The sequence below is a fragment of the Squalius cephalus genome (assembly GCF_949319135.1).
Source record: "Squalius cephalus genome assembly, chromosome: 2".
Classification (NCBI taxonomy): domain Eukaryota; kingdom Metazoa; phylum Chordata; class Actinopteri; order Cypriniformes; family Leuciscidae; genus Squalius; species Squalius cephalus.
Window position 1 is genome coordinate 48,216,820 of NC_137123.1, and position 21,385 is coordinate 48,238,204.

Consider the following 21,385-nt stretch of genomic DNA (forward strand, 5'->3'; position numbering starts at 1 on the left):
TTGATATGTAGAGCTCATTCTGTTGGGATTATTGCAAAGCTCCTAAAGAACAGTTTCCAAATAGCAGATTCCCAGATCAAGTGCTTTTTTCCAACGGTGTCCATTTTGGATCCAAAAAGAGACGCAATAATTTTCTCCCCTTATGATCCTGTAGTGCTTGTCTTCATCTCTATATTATGTCTCGCTCTCACGGCTGTCGTTCCTCCTCTCCTTTTCTCTCCTCTCCTCTCTTCTCGGACAAAGCACAGTTTTTCTCATCCGCAATCTCTTCTTGTTATTGCCTGAAGCTGCTATAGCATTTTGTTCTCTTTCTCTCTCTCTCTCTCTCTCTCTCTCTCTCTCTCTCTCTCTCTCTCTCTCTCTCTCTCTCTCTTCTGTGCGCATTGAGCCATGTCCATGATGCTCATTGCCTCCAGTCCCGTAATACATCCAATTACAGAGGGAAATAGAGAGTTAGAAACAGAGCAAGAAATATGACCACCCATTGAGAGAGAGAGAGCTGTGAGAGGATAGATGGATGGGAATAGGACATATTCCGTGTTATTTTGTCAGAACGAGGTCTTGAATATCAGAAACTGGGTGTAAGGGATGTTTGGGTGGCAGCGATGCAATTCACCTTGTAATGGTGGACCATGATAATGATGATCTCTCCTGCACCCTTTCCCTGTGCTTCCTGTCACGGATGGTACAGACTACATCCGCGCATATAAGAACAACCACACACACTCGTTTTTTCATGCTGCCAGCTTGAGCTTTAAGGAAAGAAATATATAAATAATGGACAGGATGAGTGACAGAAAAAGAAAAAATGTATAATGAGTGATAACGCTATGAGCAGAAAGACAATGTTTATGCGAAACAATATTTTTTGTAAGAACGGCATTCGAGAAGTGGAGTCTTATTCATCACTGTCTTCTGAACACATGCGCACAGACGCCCGCATTTTAAACCCATTACACACTGAAAGATGCCATTAAACAAAAGCTCGGTGCATTGTTATAAAGCCGAATTGCTCTTCAGATGTCTCTGTGTATATAATAACCGAGTTGGCTCTAAAGACTATTGAACGAGCAACAAATGGATGTCTTCCTAAGTGACCGGGAAGGTAGTTGTGCGGTTATGTGAAGTGCTCTAAAAAAAACCTTGAATCAGCATCCGCCCACGTTCAGCGCAGTGTTTTACAATGACATGACCCGCAGGCTTTCATGTTTCCTCGATTCCTCCCTTTGGGGTGGTGGAGGGATAATAGTTAAAGATCAGAGCTGGTAACAAAAGATTGGAGGTTCAATCCTGGGAATTAGTGACACAGGAAAGGAAAGTTAGAGAGATCGCAGACCTGCTCTATTAGCGCAGTGCCCTTGAGCTAGACACTTCACACTGGACCGCTCAAGGGAGAATGGCTCTGCAATTAGTGCTCTGCTAAAACTACATATTTTCACAATTGACTGGTCTGTTGCCTGAATGACTAGGAAGCCCTTAGGAAGTTTCAGCTGACCCAGATCTAATGCGTTTCTTAGGGGGTATTTATATAAGATGCATTCCTGCGTTTAAAAACAGTTGGACAGTGTGCAAAATGGAGCAGAATGCACAAAGTCTATAGACTTTTTTTGGAAGTCTGACTATTAACAAAGACAAGAGTCCTGACGCAGTGCTCTCTGCTCCCTACTCCCTGAGCATGGGTTATCATCAGTTGAAGACAGATATTTTCTTCCATATTGTGTACATCCAAGTGAAGTGGATTTTCGAAAAAGCAATGTAGGGTGGGGACTTTTTCTTCAATACAACGGTCGTTGATTGGATGGAAGCAGATCTGAATGCAATCTTGCAGTCTGTTGGTATATAGGGGGGCTCGGAAAGTGATAGCAGTTTCAAAAGAGGAGTCTGTTTTTTGCTCATTAAAACTAGTAGTCTTGCCCTAAACTCATGCTGTTGTTTGTACCAATAATTGATATGTTGTACCGCTCAAACAAAGCAGTGTTTTGAAAAGGTCTCAGAGCTGCAGTGTTTACACCCTTTGGGGAAACCAACCTACAAGTAATTTTTCTCAGAGTTTTTGCTGCACATTAAACTTGCATAGGGGATAGTTTTTTTTTAAAACAGCAAAACAATACAAACTTCCCAGATATTAAAAGATTGAAATAACAACAAGATATATATATTTTTTGATTGACAGGAATTGAATTCAATTCTCAGGTGTTAAAAGATTTAAACAGAAACAGGATACAAATATTTGATAGATGGGATAATTGTATAATGCAAACTTTTTATTTTTGACCATGTTACCTAAAAAAAGCACTTTAAATAAACTGGTTTTATTCAAGTCCAAAATATTATTTAAAATGTCTGAAAAATCCTAATTATATTTAGGTTACACTTGAGTATTACAATGAGTATTTGTTGATGGTTAGATCAGCTAGGAATGAGTTAATAGCTGTATGTTACCATTTTTACAGTGTATGGTACTGATGCGTGTATCATTTGACATTTGAATTACATAACTTGCTGTTTGCTATGCTGTCAAACAGTGGAAACTGAGTAAATGTTTCAGAGTGAGCAAATGGCATTCGAAAGGCAGGATGCATCTTTCACTATTAAAAGAGTGGCAGGTGTTTCCAGCTTCTCCGTACACACACATACACACTCACACGGCTGTCAGGACCTCTGTCTTCACAGGCCACTGAGCTAAATGCTAAAGTAGTCCTATTGTGTTCCATTAGTCGTCTCTGCCAGGGGTGCAGAAGCCTTTGTGCCCAAAACAATACACACACACACACACACACCGCCAAAACAATGAGGCAGAGCGACTGCCTTTCCTTTGAGACACAAAAAGTGGAGACAGACTTTAGAGTGTGTAAGCACAAATGTGTTTAATTGTATTATCATTTTAAAATATCCACTTGTGCACTAACACTTCATACTTGGGCAATTCTCTTCCTTGTCTCCATCTTTTTTCCAACTCTCAGAGGTTTTCAGCCGTTGATAAGCGAAACCCCATAGAATTGAACTTGAGCTCTCCAAGACAAACATCCATTCTGACACGGAGTACATAAAGTCAAGTTCACACTTAAACACACAAACGTACACACACACACACACACACACAAACACAAACACACACACACACACACACACCCTGCTGAGGGACTAAGAGAGTATTTGCTGTTAGTAGCAGGGCTCTTGGGTAGAGCTGCATTTGAACTTGTTTAATTCCAGGAGGGAACGACACACTATTAACAATAACTGCTCACCAACTGAAAAACAACCTGATTAGAGACGAACAGAGGGAGTATGTAAAACATAGAGCTCATTCGATAACAAAAGCTCTAGCTCTAGCTCCATAATGCCATTTGTAAGCACCATATGCTGTTTTATACTCTGCTATTTGTTCCATATGTTCAACCACACCCTGCTATACATTGCAGATTTTCTTGAAGGTTCCGACTCATATTTAAAGTATGTCTTTGTTAAGTGCTAGGCTGGTGATTGTGTGTGTGTGTGTGTGTGTGTGTTGGATGCATAATTTAGCGCAGCATTGGGCTCTGTCTGCACACTCAAACAGCGGCAGCATTGAATATTTCATCACACGGATGCTGCTTTTGCTCTAACTGTCTTTGAGCTGTGTATGTGTGAGGGTGAGTGGCGCACAGATGCTGCCCAGCTTTTGACACTGTACAGCCCGACTTGCAGGAAGAGTAAAGCAGTGTTATATTTACACTCCTGAAAGGATGTTTTCCTTCTTTTTCTTTCTCTCTCACCCTATCAACTGCCTCTTTTTATGGCATGTTTTACTCGTATTATCTTTGGCTGGGTCTGAAAACTGAGCATGAATTGAAAATGTATATACATTTATCTATAAATTCATCTATTTTTAAAATGCATGTTATTAATGTTTTTTAATCCTCTTCAACTGTGTCCCTGCATACTCGCATTCCTCTGCCTACGTTGTTAAGTGTCAAACCCACATCTAAAAATCCAATCGACAACCGATGGATGGAACCAAGTCTTCGTCTTTTTCGATTATCCGTTACACTCGGATGTAGGTCACAATATGGAAGAAAAGATCTGCCTTCCGTTTCATTGCGAATTTAAGCCCAAACTTTGCTTTTTATGGGTACGTTACGGTATGCATACAGTGCGCATGACAAATTTCATCATCAGCATAGTTTTTTTTGCACTAATTAGTTTGTCCACAAGGTGGCAACAATGTGTTTCAGTTTCATAAAAATGTTACATAAAATCCTGTATTTGATGAACGCCTGAATGTATTGTTACGAAACTCGGTATGGGCCATCAGTACGATACCCTGAAGGACTCTGAGAAGTTTCGAACCAGCGCCACCTAGTGGTAAAATTACATTTTTAAATGCTTATAACTATGGGTGTGGCTGACTTATTTTCACAGGAGTCATCTCCTTAGATTCCTGAATCCTTGCCGAGTCCAACGTTACCAAACATGCTAGGTTTTGCTTTACGGTTTGAGTAGCCTTAAGGTTTAGCGCTTAAAAAACTGTTGTCAATATCTTCGAAACCGTTAGACCGATTGAGACGAAACCACAGTCAGAAGTTTGGAAACATAGGTCGTTGGCTAAATGCTAATGCCCAAAATATTAATAGTCAAAATATGAATAGTAAGTGGCAAGAAAATGCAAACAAAGTCAGGTGTGAGTAATTTTTTATGTGTTTATACATTTAAATGTCTATAACTCCAAAACGAAATGAGAAATTTTCACCAAAATTTGACACACACATGAATGGGCTCACTCTGAGGAGACATAAAAAAATCGGTGGAACTGCGTCACTTGGTGGCGCTATAATTAAACAAAACATGAAATTGCCATTGACTTCAATACAGTATTGTGATATAAAATGTTATACTTTATGAACGCATTAGCGTATCGTTACAAACTCGGTATGAGTCATCGGCACCATGACTTGAAGGTACTCAAAAAGTTTCGGGGCAGCGCCACCCTGTGGTAAAAAAGTTTCCAAACAACAAAATTTTAAAAAATACGAATAACTTTTGAATAAATGTGCCTATTGTAATGACACTGGTCTTAATATATTCCTTGGGTTATGCCGAAAGCATAGATAACAATTTTGCCATAGTCAGCCAAACTTCCTGTCTGCCATCTTTATTTCCTTTTAAAACCTACTTATTCGATCTTCTCATAGACCGTTTGTCCGATTTTCACCAAAATCGGATCGTATCATCTCCAGGCGGTGCCGACAAAATGTTATGGATTTGTGTCGACAGACAAAACCATTTTCGTATACTGCAGCAGCAAAGTTGAGGCATGATGCCAAAATTACTATTCAGGCTTTATCTCTGCAATGCCTTGATATATTGACACCAAACTTTGTATGTGTCATTGTCACCTCACTCTGACCACACCACATCAATTTCATAATTTTGCCACCTATTGGTTGAAAGTGATAAAGCATTAAATCATATTATAAGTGACTGTATATATGATTATTCAGCCATTTTGCCTAAAATCCTCTTAAAATATCTTTAATTGCTCATTGTTGCAGTTGGTCTGACACTTTCAGCCATGTTGGCATGTGTTATCATCTTCTCTGCGCTTGGCCCCGATAATTGCTGTTTGCAGCTATATTTTTATTTATTATTATTTTATACAATCTATGATGGGTCTGAAATTGGTCACCCATGCTGTGCAATGTTTCTGCATTCATAGAAGAGATACAGCCACACAGTGTCCGCATCCATTGCTAAATCAGTAATAAAGACATCACTAACATTAACTGATTAGACATGAAGTCATGACCTAAAGGTTAATTATTGGATGTACACTGTAAATCAGAATGCGTTGTAGGTATAGAAGAGTGAAATATATAGTGAATGAACTTGGAGTGAACGAATTTGTAACAGTTCTGCTCAGAAACGACCAGAGGGAGTAAACAGAATGTTACGCGAACACTAGATTCAGACATAAATTGTTTCCATGATCTTACCATCGCATACTGCCTGTGAAAACAGCATTTTTCAGAATTTATATCCAGCTTTTCTCTCTCTCTTTCTCTCTTTGTCATACAGTGATGAATTTAGGCTCAGCATAAAATATTAGTGAACTGGAGAGGAAAACACGTAAATATTTCACCACTTCACCCAAATCCACAATAGTGAATATTCATCTTGAATAATTAATGAAATGGCCTTAATTATTAGCTCCGTCATGCTTAATCAGGCTGAGCATATTGAGCACTTTTAGTATTGCATAATTAGATTGCTAGATCACACGTTGGCAGAAAATATACATGGTGGTGACCTAATATCATCATCTAGATAATTTCAGGTCAATCAGAGGTGGTACCATAGTACAATTATGGTAATAGGGTACTTGGATAAGTAGTACTGAATGATTAATATATTGTCAAAGCATTGTGTTATATGCCTACTCTAAGCATATTTTTTGTGTAATTTTTTTTTAATTATCTTAAGAGTGAACTTAATAGATACATTTTCAATTTGTGAATAAACATCTGCTGAATGTTGTTTTAACATCAGGGAACGTGACAGATAACAAAATTGTTTAAAATGACATCTTGCAGATGACAACACACACACTGGGCCTATTCATAAAGCATGATTAGAGCACATTTTTCTGTAAATTGTTTGTGTATTCATGAATGATTTACACCAAATTCACTTTGCTCATGTTGAATAAGGCCCATTGAATGTAACAAGCTATCAGAGATCTCTTTCTGAATGAGGCTTTTTTATGGCAAAATGTAGTCTATACTACCGTAACCTTTGGCCATGTTTGCAGAGTTAGACCACAAACCATAGCTTAATCTACATTAGCTTTGAAATACTGTCTGAAGCCTTTCAAAACCTGAAGCTATGCTATTCCTTTAGTTTATCCATGATGCTACTGTATAAGCCCCCACGTCTCTGTAAACTCTACTCTGTTAGCCATAGGCTGTAGTAGTGTTGTTTAGCCTGTAGCTGACTCTGGATAAATGTAGAGTGACAGGACCGTGCCAGTGCCCCCACTCTGCCCACTGAAGTGCCCAGCAGACAGCAAATCAGGACAAAGCATTTCAACATTGAGTTCGTAAATTAGAGAGTTTTGCCATCTAATAGAAAAGAAGGACAAATCTATAGCTTCATCTGGCATTTTTTCCCCGACTGGAAATTTGTGGACATTTTCAGTGTTTTGTTGGCTGAGTGATCATCATTTATCAGATGTATTGTGTTTAATAATAATCAGTGGTGAAATTACATTATACATATTTTAAATGACATTGTGGTGGAATTATGTTTAATTTAATAACCAAATGACATTTAAAAAATGACATTGTAGTGGAAATTGTGTAATTTTATAAACATTTTATGTATCTGAAATATAATTATTTCATGATTTGATGAAATGACAGACAACAACAATATTCCTTTCAGAATATAAATTATTGTTTGTTTTCTTCAAATTTGTACAAATCCCATGTCCCGTATTTCTTATGCTGACACTTTTGTCGGCAGCCTAGTGCACTACCTTTTAATCTTTGATTTGATCATAGTGAGATTTTCTTTTTTTTAACTTTCATTTCGCAAGTCTGGGTTTGGGACAAGGGTCAAACAATTTGATTTTGACATAAAAGGCATTTGAAAAGCAAAAATAACTAAATTTGGTAAAACTTTATTTTATAGTGTCCTTGTTACATATGTTACAGGTACATGTACTTACCATAGTAATAACAGTAAATTATGCATAAGTACATGAAACTAACCCTCAACCAAACCCTAATACTACCCTAACCCTATAGTACATGTTGTTAATTAATATTACGCAGTACTTAAATATATAATTACACTGTAACCATGACACCTTTAAATAAAGTGTAACCATACATTTTTAAGGCACCTTTAAAAAAAGTAAAATGTAAAAACTTAGTTTTAATAAAAATGAATCTCTGCAACAGAAAAGCACTTATAGCTGGAAAAACACCCATAGATAATGTCACAAAAATGTCTACTGTCATTCAATTAAATACACATTTGCAATAACATTTGCAATCAGCAATGAATTGAAAGCCTCATTTAAAGTAAATAAAGTGTCTCATCTCACTAAATTGGAATACAACTGTATATCATATTACAGTAGTTTAATAACAGTTTTTAAAGACAAAAAGGTAACTCTTTAGATTAGGGTACAATTCTGATTATTAACTAACTATTAACCATGACTATTGCCTCAATAAACTCCTAATGACTGCTTATTAATAGTTAGTAAGGTAGTTGTTAAGTTTAAGATTTGTTAAGATTAAGTGATGTAGAATATGATCATGCAGAATAAGGCATTAATATGTGCTTTATAAGTACTAATGAACAGCTAAAATCCTAGTAATATGCATGCTAATAAGCAACTAGTAAATAGTGAGAATTGGACCCTAAACTAAATTGTTACTGAAAAAACAAACAAAAAACGTTTTTTTTATATATTCCTTTTCCATTGTAGAAAGTGCATTTTGCGTTTGTATAGTCTGCATTATGCATATATTCATGCAAGACTGTATGCTTTTATTTTTATGTACAATCGTTTTATCAGTGCACAGTCTTTTATCAGTGATTTGTAGGGGTGTGACGAGACGCTTATCTCACGAGACGAGACACAAGATTGGGTTCACGAGAACGAGACGAGATAAGATTTTTGCAAAATTTTTCAGAAATCCTCAATGACAAAATTCATGACTGGAAAAATAGTATTCAGGTGCATTTTGAAAAATTGTAACTAATAATCTTCTAATGCATGTCATTTCAGGTCTACTTATGAGTATGAATTATCAAATGCATTGAAAGAAAACAATATACAAGCACTGTAAAAGGTTTTTACTGTTCTCCTGTATGATATCACATGAGTCTCGTCAGACCTTAGGCCTACTGTACATTTATGAGCTTTCAGAACTTCTGATTGAGGCTGTGTGTGACTTCCTAACTGAACTCCTTTACCCAAATTGAACATAGAAATAAAAACAGTATAAATAACAAAAATAAATAAGTTTTCTCTTAAGGTGATGCAATCTTGCCGAGCGATTGTTGCTTGGGCACTTTCCCATTGAAAAGGGCCAATACATTTCTATCTGGATAATTTAGATCGGTTGTGGGCCCTGTGTTTCACCTGGTTGCCTGTTGATGGCAACATTGCCCAGCAACATTGCTCAAAAAGTTGCCCCGTGTATCATCACCTTTAGTCTTAATAAGTGTAAACAATAAGTGCAAGTGCAACCATAATCAAAGTATTGTAGTGCACAGACTCTTTATCATTGTTGTGAAATTGCCGTTTTATTTTGCACCGGCAGTTATAGGGTTAATGCGGCGAGTTTTAGCACTGCTACTTGGGCGAAGAGATTTGCTTGCAGCACCAGAGAAGCCCTGTGGTGAGGAGCAGAGAGTTCGCTCAGAGTTGGAGTAAATCACTCCGCCCAAGTAGCAGTGCTTCGCTTTCTGAGAATATAGTTCCTAGTATGTATACAGTTAGAAGATGGCTGTGTCCCATGTGACCTTGTTATTTGTACACGCTGTGACTATACAAATCACAACATGTAAATAGGAAAATGTTGGCGTTATTTTGTCACTTATTGGCAGTAGTACGCTAGCTGGAGCCATTTACCTCCAGTCTTTGTGCTAAGCTAGGCTAGCGGTGGGTGCGTCAGACAGAGTTACGGCATGCACGGAGATGAAAATGGTATGTCTGGACTTATCTAACTCTGGGGGATACGGTGAATAAGCTAAAGTCCCAAAAAGTCAGCGTGTTTCTTTGAGACGTTACAGTACACTCTCAATATTCGAAGTGTAAACAGAGACCATAGCCACAACTGTCCAGAGATGGATATTGGGAGACAGATTGTATTTATGCAGCCTAATTTGCACGCATCAGGGAGCACGTGTTTTACTTGCTCGATATTTTTTATAAAAACAGCAAAACGACAGTTGAGTCGAATGTATCCTCACGCTACGTCATGGCGTTATCGCGAGACAGCTTTTCACTCGACGGGAAATAGTCTCGCGAGATCTCGTGGCACGTCACAACCTTAGTGATTTGTTTTTTTATTTTATGTGTTTGTGCATATGTGTGTAATCAGAAACTGTAAGAATTTGTGAGTACATGAATGTGGCTTTTGAATGTGTGTTTGTGTGTGTGTGTGTGTGTGTGTGTGTCTGTGTGTAAGAGACAGAGTGCGAGAGAGCACAGTGCTTTAGAAGTAGATTGTGGGACATAATAAAAGATAAATCAGAGAGACTCAGTCATAAGCTCTCAGTGTATGCTTGTATGTGTATGTGTGTGTGTGCCTTTGAGATTAATAGTGATTTCAGCATGCTGAATTCTGAATTATTGAAACATGGGGAAAGTGAATAAAGATTTATGACTCTTTGAGGCTCAGAAAGAGTTTCATAAACATGCCCTCTATCAGAGCAAAAAGTCACCCGCATCATCATTATAAATCAAAAACTCCCTTTAAAGTTTTTCTGCTCTTTTGTGAGAGTGAGAGTGAGAGAGCATAGGCGGAGTTTAGGGCGGGGCCAGCTGAAATCTGATTGGCCCATTTAATGCCCCTGTGACATATTATCGGCAATGGGATGCCAAACCAGAGAGCCTCTGGCCGAAACTACACCATCCAGCTGAGCGATCTCGACCGTGCAGGCCAATTTGAACTATCCAGCATGCACTACAAATCCTGTGAACTCGTGGCTGGAGTGAACTGCACAACCCCTTCAAACTCTCCTTAGAATTCTCAAAGTCAAACACCCCAAACAGCAAGGTGTTTAGTTGAAAGAGTCTTTTAAACTTCAGAAGTTGCTCCAGTTGCTGAAGGGCATTCTGAAACAGATTCAGTCTAAAACAACACAAAAAAAGTGGACATGCAATGATATTAGAATTCTGGTCAATTGTGATAAGTTGATAATTATTTTTATTGGTAATTAAATTATGATAAATGACCCATATTAAAATTCCACAGTATTTTGTCAAAAATAAATGAAAGATAAAACACAAAAAATAATTGTTTGAAATTCTGCAGGTAAATTTAGGTATCACAATATTATAATGAACAGAAAGTGGATAGTCATTTCGTTATTTGCTTTACATTACATTTTAGAAGTTATTAAATTATATGTAAATGTAAAAATAGAGGAAATGAGCATGCACAATTAAATATCCAATTTTAGTAAATACTGATAAATGAAAATTTACATTTTATGGCACAGATATATTGTGCATACCTATAAAAAAAAAGTCAGCCGATTCAATCTAGTTACATAATTTTTACATTTTTGTATGCTGGAGCATTAATTGTTATGTTGTGTCTTAAAGAGTTAGTTCACCCCAAAATAAAAATGTTGCCATCATTTACTCACCTCATGTTGTTGCAAACCCATAGGAATTTAGTTCATCTTCGAAACACAATTGAAGACTCGCAAGAGCCAATTAAGTTTTTTCATGAGTATCAAGCCATATTATATGTGTTGAGTCTAAATTAAATCTGTCTCTTCTGAAGATTTAGGATTAAACCGCCCAATTCATACAGTATGGATTACATTAATGATGTTTTGATGAACTTTTTGAAGCTGGAACATTTTTTGGTTGTGGACTTTCAATGAATAGTCAAAAATTTGAACATATTAAAAAAAAAAAGTATTTGTGTGCCGAAGATGAACGAAAGTCTTATTGGTTTGCCATTCTTGGTAAAATGAGTATGTATCTTACCAAATGTCGATCAACCACGCTGCATGAAAACTTAGTTATTTGCTCTCTCATTGTAAGGAGGAAAATAAAAAAAGGGGTCAGTTGTTTTTTCCCTCTCTACATGCCACCAAAATACATTAGGAAGAATGTGAGGCATAAAAATAGGAGAGATGGGAAGAGATAGAGTGATTGAAATAGGAAGAGACACAGGGAGGAATGGGGAGAGCGAGATGGTGGGGGGTTACATGTTCGTGTCTTTCTAATTGTGTGTCATTACTGTGAGACTCCCTGATTTGAGGGTTCAGGCAGACTCTCATTTAGAAAGAAAGAAAGAGAGAGAGAGGTTGCTGTTCTCATTACTGGACACACAGAGCTGCAGGGGTTGATGGGAGCTCGTAAGGTCATGCCATGCCAGACAAAAATTGCCAGAACGAGTCTGAGGCATGCAAGCATCTCTGTGCCATAATTTATTGCCAAACTCCACCAAGTGTGTACCACGTCCTGCAGCACAATCAAGTAAGAAAAATGCCATATGGCATTATAGATTATCAGAGGGAGAGTGAGGTTGACAGCAAGCGTGTGTGTTGGGGGAGGGATTGGATATCAGCTCGTAAAGTAACGCAGTCTACTAAGAGTAAGTTAAGTTCATGGCTGCAGGAAATGAACTTGGAAATTTGCTGACTTTACTTGTCACTCTCTATCAATTATGGATTCAGACACTTCAGCCACACTTGAAACTCTCTGATCGGCATTGCATTAGATGACAACGCATCACACCAAGTGGTGTTCATTTTAAAGAGAGACAGCCCAAGCGCATTTTTGATTCAAAACATGTTTGTTAGGTTTCAAAGAGGTTGTTCATGAGAAAATGATGTCCATGATCTTTTGAAATAAAAGAGATTCTCAAACTATGAAAACACATACTGAAACATTCATGATTCTAAACTTCCTGCCCCTTCCTGACTCTAAAATCCTTTTATTGAAACTAAGCTGGGAAAATGCCTGACGTCACAGAGATGTATACTTTAACGCGTGGTCGCCCACATTTACACGCCAACGCCACCTATTCAGTGTTCAGGCACTTGATCAGCCCAGTCATGGTGAGGTGATGAAGTAGAATAGATACTATTGTTCTTAACAGCGGCAAAGTATGAGACTGAAATGAAGGAATGTTGGTCAAACCTGACTGTGTATATTAAGGATGGGAAACAATCATCCAAAAACCTACTAGTCGACTGATTTATATAGTTCTTGTTTTGGTTTTGATATTTTTAGCAGCAGTACTTTAATTGTGTACCACAGTGTGCTGAGCTTTATAGGAATGCCCCGATAGTAATATACGCCAATAATTATTTTAAAGTTATATCAGATGACATAACTGATAAATGTTCACACTCAGTATATTCTTTCGAAGTTTCAAACTGAGTGGTTGAAGTTTGTCATCTCTAAATAATAACGACGTTGGATTATGTTTTAGAATTCATATCTGATACTCTTGGCATGAATGTTCTGCTCATTGATTGGTAAATTGACTTGCAGCCAACTACATATTGCACACACATCATGGGTTCTTTAAGGAACTGAAAAGCTAATGAGTGAGTAACGGCACCCCTGATGGTCACCCTCAGATGTTCACAAACTAGAGTGGCCACACATTGGTTATGCTGACATAGCTAATTGGGTCATTAAGTGGTTAAGATTAGCATATGATCAAATGGATCATGCTAAACAATGAAATAACTGAGGAGTTGACTAGAAGCATGAGCACATTCTGCACTATAAAACCAAAATGAAATACTTAAAAGAAAGAGTTCACTCAAAAACACACATTCTCATCATTTATACCCTCTTGGTTTCTTCTGTGGAACACGAAAGAGATAGTTTAAATAGCATTGATATGGTCAAATAGCACAATGACCTTTTTCAAAATATTTTATTTTGTGTTCCACAGAAGTCAGTACAAGTCTAGAGTGACATGAGGGTGAATAATCATTATTGGGTGAACTATCCCTTTAAAAAAAACATGCAAAATGATTGCCTTAAAGTATCTAAGCTAGCATAATTATTTAACTAAAGTAAATGTGGACTAGGATTCATGTCTTTTTCTTTTTTGTGAAGTAGTTGTCAGATATACAGTACACACTCACATGATTGACTGGCAGACTGACTGTTTACCATATACACAAATTTCCTTGCAGCGTTGTTGAAAGTCATGCATCTAAGATGCATACTCATTTGACCAGAAATTTACTGGTAGTTTGATTACATGGTCATTTGATCACACATACGCACACACTGGTACTGTGGGCATATGTCCATATGTTCCTGTTTATAATGTGGGACATCTGCTCAAAACCCTCCTGTTCACTTTAGTTAAGCAGCCATCAATCACTCAGACAAAGAAAGAGAGAGTTTTTAAGCTATGTGTGTGTTTATGTGCATAAGGAGGAAGACCGAGTGTGCGACTGTGTGTTTGACTGAGTGGCATTGTTGAGTGTTTATGTAAGTTTAATGAGACAGTGGCTGTATAGTGCTTTATTTTTAATAAGGTAAAGATGTTCAGTGCAGACAGGCCATATATAACTATCTGTGTGTGTGTGTGTGTGTGGGAGAGGGAAAGAGGACAGATGCATTAAGCTGTTGTAGGAGGCATTTGCAGAGCTCCACATGTGTCTCCTCAAGAGTATTGTCACTGGATTTTCATCCTATGCTGTCATGCCTCTGTTTTTAATGTTACACATTACACAATACACAACTATTGGCACTTTCGGATATGTGGACGTTTAGAAAACAAACTGCCTTAAAATACACTTTCACATTGTCACTTTTTAATATATCCAACAGAATATATACAGAAGATTTTACATTTTCACCACAATGTAATTTCCAAGTTGTGATTCCAAAAAGTCTGTAAAATGACATTTTTAACATATTTGAAAATAAATTAGTTGATTAATTTGTCTTGCTAAGGCTAATTTCAAAGCTACAATTTGTGGATCCTAAATACACACAATAATATGTTCACACTTTTTGCAAATTTTGGCAAATTACTTGCTTGTTTGGAAAAATATGAATAATTTTATTATAATATAAATAACAATCATACAATAAATAAGTGATATTAACTTTATTTTCACACAATAAATATCGAAATGGTTCATCTTTATTGCACTCTCTGTTTAGATTTTAGACATGTAATAATTTATATTTTGTAATAGATTTTATGGTCTAGAATAAAATAATTAAACTGGTACAGATATTTGGCATTTGAAAAGTAGATGAAATAAATGATCAAATTTCAAGAGACTTTAAATGTGACGGTGTGACCTTCATATGACAAAAACCAAAAGTTTAAATCTGTTTTAATAAAAATCAACTCTAGGTGCATAAAAGTGCCCGAAGTTAAAGAAACACCCACATACACTCATTCTTTCTTTGGCGAGTGATTAACTGGTTCCATGGTCAAACACACACAACAGTCAATATTCTCTATTAAACATTATGGATTTGTTTTTCAATGTCATCGACTTCATTACACAGACATGATTCATTACACAGACATGATTCAGAGACCAGCAAGATTGTCAAGAGATATGATGGATCATTTAATCTGGGTTCAGCTGTATCAGTTTCTCTGCTTTTTGAGCGGTAAGACATATTTGTTATTAATGAAAATATTTTGCTAAACTAACCCCATAAAATATTCCTTAATTTCAGAATAACTTCTCATGGTTAAAGACAACATGTCATTACACAGCATTCACAACTCATTGTCGGACAGAATATATTACATAAACCTGTCACTGGCCAACAGTCCGCAATCTGTGTGAGGTAGAATTAGGTTCACACAAGATGTGTTTTTACGTTTGTCTGTACTGTAGTATTTTTAATGCAGACGAACGTCTTTCAGACCACGAGAGCCACATGTGAAGTCAAAAGTAGGTCATCCTTGACGTTGCTCGAGATCGGTTTGGAAAGGAGAAAGTTATTACTGTTTGATAAAAGATTATGTTGTTTTTTTAGAATAATGTGTAGCGATGCACAGGAACACCAACAGCATTTGTTAAGAAAATAAATGGTCAATTTTGATTTCCTGTTATTTTTGAATTGTAACACTGTGTACAACAAAAGTGACCTTTAGCTGTAATATTAACATTCTCTTTACTTGCTCTTTGTGTGTCCTTCCTACTTTAGGTGTGCGCGTCAGAGAGGAACTCCATGGCTCTAAGGTGTGCGAGACGCAACTTCAGCGAGTCAGTGCAGAGGTCATCAGGGTCATCGGCGGTCATGTGGTCCACACGCCTACTTTTCCTCTTCGCCCTCTTCACACCCGTCACGCTCGGTAGGACGCACACACGCATACACACACACAAAAGCCAATTATTTCCTTGTTGTGTTGTTTTCGCGAGATGGATAAATGAGATGTCTTACTGCTTTTATTTGATTAGTTGGCCCCCCAACCTTGAAGTGCAGACTGTCAAATGAAGACGAGCCAAATGAGAGCGAAGCGCGTTGCTCTCAAATCTTCAGTGGAAATTCCACAAAGTTTGTGCGTCTTATTAAAAGTTTTGGAAACTATTAATTGAGACATCTCTTCTTGAAGCAATAAATGATTCATGAGCAATCACAGAATTTCACAACCGCTGCACATCCGTTATGATCAAAACATTCACACATACGCGAAAACACGCTCAAGCACATACGGGGGAGAGAAATTTGAAACACACAAACAAAAACAACTCCAAAGCCTTTTAATAGATGGCTGCATTTTTCCAAACACCACGGTGAAATGTGAAATATAGCTGGATTATTTTCCCTTGAACAAGCCTTTTTATGGGCCGATCCATAACTATAAAAATTGTGTGTGAACCTGTTAAAAGTGCGTGAGATCGAGTGCAGATGTAAGAGGATCTGACAGATCAATAATCAGAGATGCAGACGTCTAGACGCTCACTGTGTGTGCACCACATGTCAGCGCGACCCCGTGTGTGCGAGCCGTTCCCTCAAGGGGGACCTTTGGCGTAACGTTTTGAGCTCAGAGGACACTGGGGAATTGGCCATTTGGGGAACGTTTTAAAAACATCAGGGCAATGTTCGGCTCCCTCATCGACGTTCTCTGTATCTCAGTAACACACTCGTTCATTCAGCCGCGCTCCTTTTTTCTCACTGTCATCGATTGCCTCTTTTCTCTGGCACTCACCTTCCACCAGTCTCAAGGGCGCTGAAACACAGTTCCACCTCGACAGCAGCCTTCCTCCCTGCACTCAATCCTGTTTAAACCAATAACCTACATTATACCATACGCCGTTTCAGTTCTATGCATCAGCCCTGCCCACACACTTATTCACCATCATTTCTGCTGGCCTTTGCTTTCTATTAGAATCAGAATGGTTATTCTGTGTGTGTGTGTGTATGTGTTGTTAAATCTCAACGGAAACAATTGCGATGGTGACAGCTTAATGCTGGATCCTGATTGGACGATGATTTGCTTTCTCTACTGTCAGTACGTATGCTAATCAGAAGCGGAATATGAAATTAAGTCATGCACACAGTCAAGTGTCATTCACATCCCTTAGATTAATTTCATAAGAGCGAGTGTGTTTGAGTGTGTCTGTATCTGTCTCTGTCTGTGTACGCATTAGAATGCAGTTTATTGTGTTGGTGTTTGTCTATGGCTATACGTCATGCGGGGAAAGGAGTGTGTTGCTACGGTAACAGGAAAGGGGTGGCGGTAAAGAATGTAATTTTTGATTTAAGTGTCTGTGTGTGTGTAATTTAAAGAAAGGTTATTACTGAGGACATGATAACTAGATAGATGTGACTTTTGGATGCGGATATGAGATCTTTCTATTGTATAATGAAAGAATTGTTTTGCTCACAATAACTGTATTTATTCCTTTTCTACATGCCGTCTCCCTCTAACACACTCAAAAACTGGATTATTTTATGTTTGAGAGAGAGCGTACGTGAATGAAAAATGTGTTTAAATTTGTTGCATAGTTTGTTCAATGCAATATTTTTTTTCTCTTTGCAGTTTTAAGTCGTGCTCCAGTGCCGATGGCTGTGGTGCGTCGAGAGCTGTCGTGTGAGGGTTATCCTATCGAACTGCGCTGCCCGGGCACCGATGTCATTATGATCGAGAGCGCCAATTACGGGCGCACAGATGACAAGATCTGTGACTCGGACCCCGCTCAAATGGAGAACACTCGCTGCTATCTGCCTGATGCCTACAAGATTATGGGCCTCAGGTACAGAGATACATTCACATGCTTTGTACTCTATTGTTGTCTCAGAGGTTGTATTCTATGTGCGTCTTTGTATAGTGTGTATCAGTGCATAGCTACGAAAACACTGCAGCTAAATGAGTCATTCCAAGGAAGGAGGGACTATTTGTGACTATTTTTTCCCCTTCTGTTGAACACAAAATAAGATATTTTGAAGAATGTTGGTAACTAAAGAGTTTGGACTTCCATAGTATTTTTTTTTCCATACTATGGACGTCAATGGGGCCCATAAACTATTTGGTTACCCATATTCTTTGAAATATCTTCTTTTTGTGTTCAGCAGAAGAAATATATTCAGACAGGTTTGGAACCACTTGAGGATGAGTAAATGAGAACAGAATTTTCATTTTTGGGCAAACTATCCCTTTTTAACACCAAATTTATGCTGTGATAAAGTGTGTATTGGTTTGCCCATTCACACTGGATCACACAGCTTATTTACTTTATTTACTTGAGTTTTAAGGAGACAAATTCATGTTGTTGGCTATTGAATGCTAATGATAGGAGGCCATAATAGATAAGTTAACGAAAACAAAAACTTGTAAATAAAAATAGATTAAAGCAAAACAGAAATACTTTAAAAAAAAGCACATCTAAATAAAATGACAGAAGCACATAACAAAACTTAAACCAAAATTAAAACGAAAAATAAAAAAATAAAAGCTAATTCAAAATATAATAGTAATATAAATAGTTTTTAAATAATACTAAAATAACACTGGCCATAACTTGACTGGAACCTCTAGTCCAGGTATGAAATGACCGCCTCAGCCAATATGGCCACCGCCTCAACAAATTTGGTGGCAAATGGGTGTTTTACCAATTATGGAAAAAATGGTGTCTTCAGTGGTATTGGCACGTCCTACAAGCGGTACCAGACACTCTTGCTGACACTGCCTACCACTTCATGGTGGATGGCAAACGACCACGCAGATGACCAATGCATAGATGGGAGGATATGATGGAACCACCCGAATGGTGCACTCAACTTTGCGAAATGACGTGCCATGATGCAAAGAGAGGACTCCGCACAAGTGTACAATACGAGAGGATGAAGAAGAAGATAACATTTTGAGTTTGAAACACCTTGTCACATATCTTCGAAATATTCAAACATTCAGTATAATTTATTATTATTTAATTTAGCACAATTTAGTACATTAACACTTATTGTGTCTGACATTATGTGTCTGATAGAATGCTTAAAACTTAAAAATACAACATTCTACAACCGAATTCATTGCTGAAACTTTCAGGCGGTGACAATTGCAGTTTCATTAAATATGAGTAGCATGTACAGACCCAAACTAAACTTGTTGGTAATGCTGTGCCGCTATTGAGTTATCACGCTGTCAAGTCTTGGAGTGAATCCTGCATTCCAAAGCACATGGAATAATAATTTAGGGGATTTATTCCAGTATTTAAATGTGGTTGTCTCCCAAAACTTTGCAGTGTGTATGTGGCCTGTGTGTTATGTTTCAGTTGAGCACAATGTGGAGAGCTAAACTGTCAACACTTTGATTTGTGGGCATAATTAGCACATAAGAGCGCAATAAAAAAACAGGAAGAAGATACTGTGCTTCAAAAGCAGGTGTTCACCATGCAGAACAATGCCAGTGTATATCTCTACATCAGTTTTTTTTAACAGCACAAGGAATTAATCAGATACACTAATTTGAGATTGTCCACATTACATAACACCCCAAACATGAGCCCTCAACATTTTAGCCACCCTTTTTGCATTTTTTTATGTAGTTTGGCAGGACAAATGAATTCTTTGCCTCCAAACCGAGCTACAGAGAAAAACAGAACCCATGCAGAACAAACCCCATTAGCAACTGCGTCATCACAAGAAACATTATCGTTTCAGTTCCGATATAATGTCGAGAGCACAGCCTGCTATCCATCTGACCTTGACTTTGACTGGGGACGACAGCCTAGCACCCCGTGGCACAAGAACAAAGATGTAGAGAAATGGGCTACATATGATAATTATCACAAACTATGAACGGATGTGTCATGCTGTGTAACGCCATTCCTTGCCCTCATAAAACATTCATAAAAATGGTGGCTTCTACTGTACGGTTTTAATTTTGAACTGGACAGATTTGATTACAGTTTTTTGTTCATTCAGAATTTGCTCTGTGTGTGTGTGTGTGTGTAATCAGGGGAAACGTGTAAGGCAGAGAGCACCATATCCTGCCCTGAGGTTGCCTGTTATACCACCTGCCAGCTGCCCCACACACACACACACACACACACACACTGCCTCAGGGTAGACCAGACTGTAAGATCCAATTAGTAAGGCCATAGACCATGCCCAGAGTCAATGTGGAGGAAATTACCATTTATGAGTTCTCTTTCATACACACACGCACATATACCTGTAACACACGCTCACATTCTCTTGTGAGAGACAATTTAGATGTTTGGATGCTGGTAGCCTGCTTTTATCAACACACAAGAGATACATTTTTCAGTTTATATAACTCTGAGCTACTAATGTGCAAGGCACGCTTTGAATGTAGCAGTGTATAATTCCCATAGAGGAATTAGGAAACGTTCCATGAAACAGAAGACTAGAAAGATTTCGCCTTTTTTCTCTCTCTCTCTGTCCTGCTCCGCTGCTTTTTATAGAAGCTGTGGCTGGAATCACACATCATTTATCATTCTCCACCTCATCTCCCGCTCTCCCTCTCTCTCTATCACTCGCTCTCTCTCATTTTGCCTGACCTTTACATCTCACTCAGTTTGGGCTAATGTATTCACAGAGTGTGTGTGTATGTGTGTGCCATGGCGGGCTAATGCTCTAATCAATGAGGGAAGGTAATTGGAAGGTGATTGTTTGGGAGCCCCTTATCCAAGATCTATTGGCAGACATAATATATTACACAAAGAGATTTCAACTAGCAGGTCTGATGCAATTCAGAGGAGAGAGAATTGAACTGATTTCAGATGCTGCATGCTAAACAGTTGTTCCAGAAATGAAAACGGCAAGAGAGCCTGTGATTGGTCAGGATATTTGATTTTCGCCTATCATTGATCATGTTACATTGCATGTGGAAATGTTGTTGGTTTGGTTAAAAATGACAATTCCATCAAATCTCATATTTATCCCAAATCTAATGAAAAAGTACTGTAATGCAAAATCTTACTGTAATGCAAAAAAGTATACAGTATATCAAATATTTAAGCACTGACTAATATTAAAGGGATAGTTCACCCAAAAAATGAAAATTCTGTCATAAATTACTCGCCCTCATGTCGTTCCTAACCGGTTAAAAATATCTTCATTTGTGTTACGAAGATGAATGAGTCTTACGGGTTAGGAATGACATGAGGGTGAGTAATTTATGACAGAATTTTCAACTAACACTTTAATTAACAACATGTACTTATT

At 37.8% G+C, this 21,385-nt stretch overlaps 1 protein-coding gene across 4 annotated transcripts in view; it reads left to right on the forward strand.

Moving 5' to 3' along the window:
• The window catches only part of adgrl3.1 (adhesion G protein-coupled receptor L3.1), a 119,613-nt gene that overhangs the window by 15,637 nt on the left and 82,591 nt on the right, over positions 1-21,385 (forward strand). For all 4 annotated transcript variants that reach the window (XM_079856002.1, XM_079856003.1, XM_079856000.1 and 1 more), the window contains exons 2-3: positions 15,896-16,043; positions 17,736-17,949. In XM_079856002.1, coding sequence (XP_079712128.1) covers positions 15,920-16,043; positions 17,736-17,949 — 338 coding nt within the window. In that variant the 5' untranslated portion in view covers positions 15,896-15,919. The remainder of the gene's footprint in view (positions 1-15,895; positions 16,044-17,735; positions 17,950-21,385) is intronic.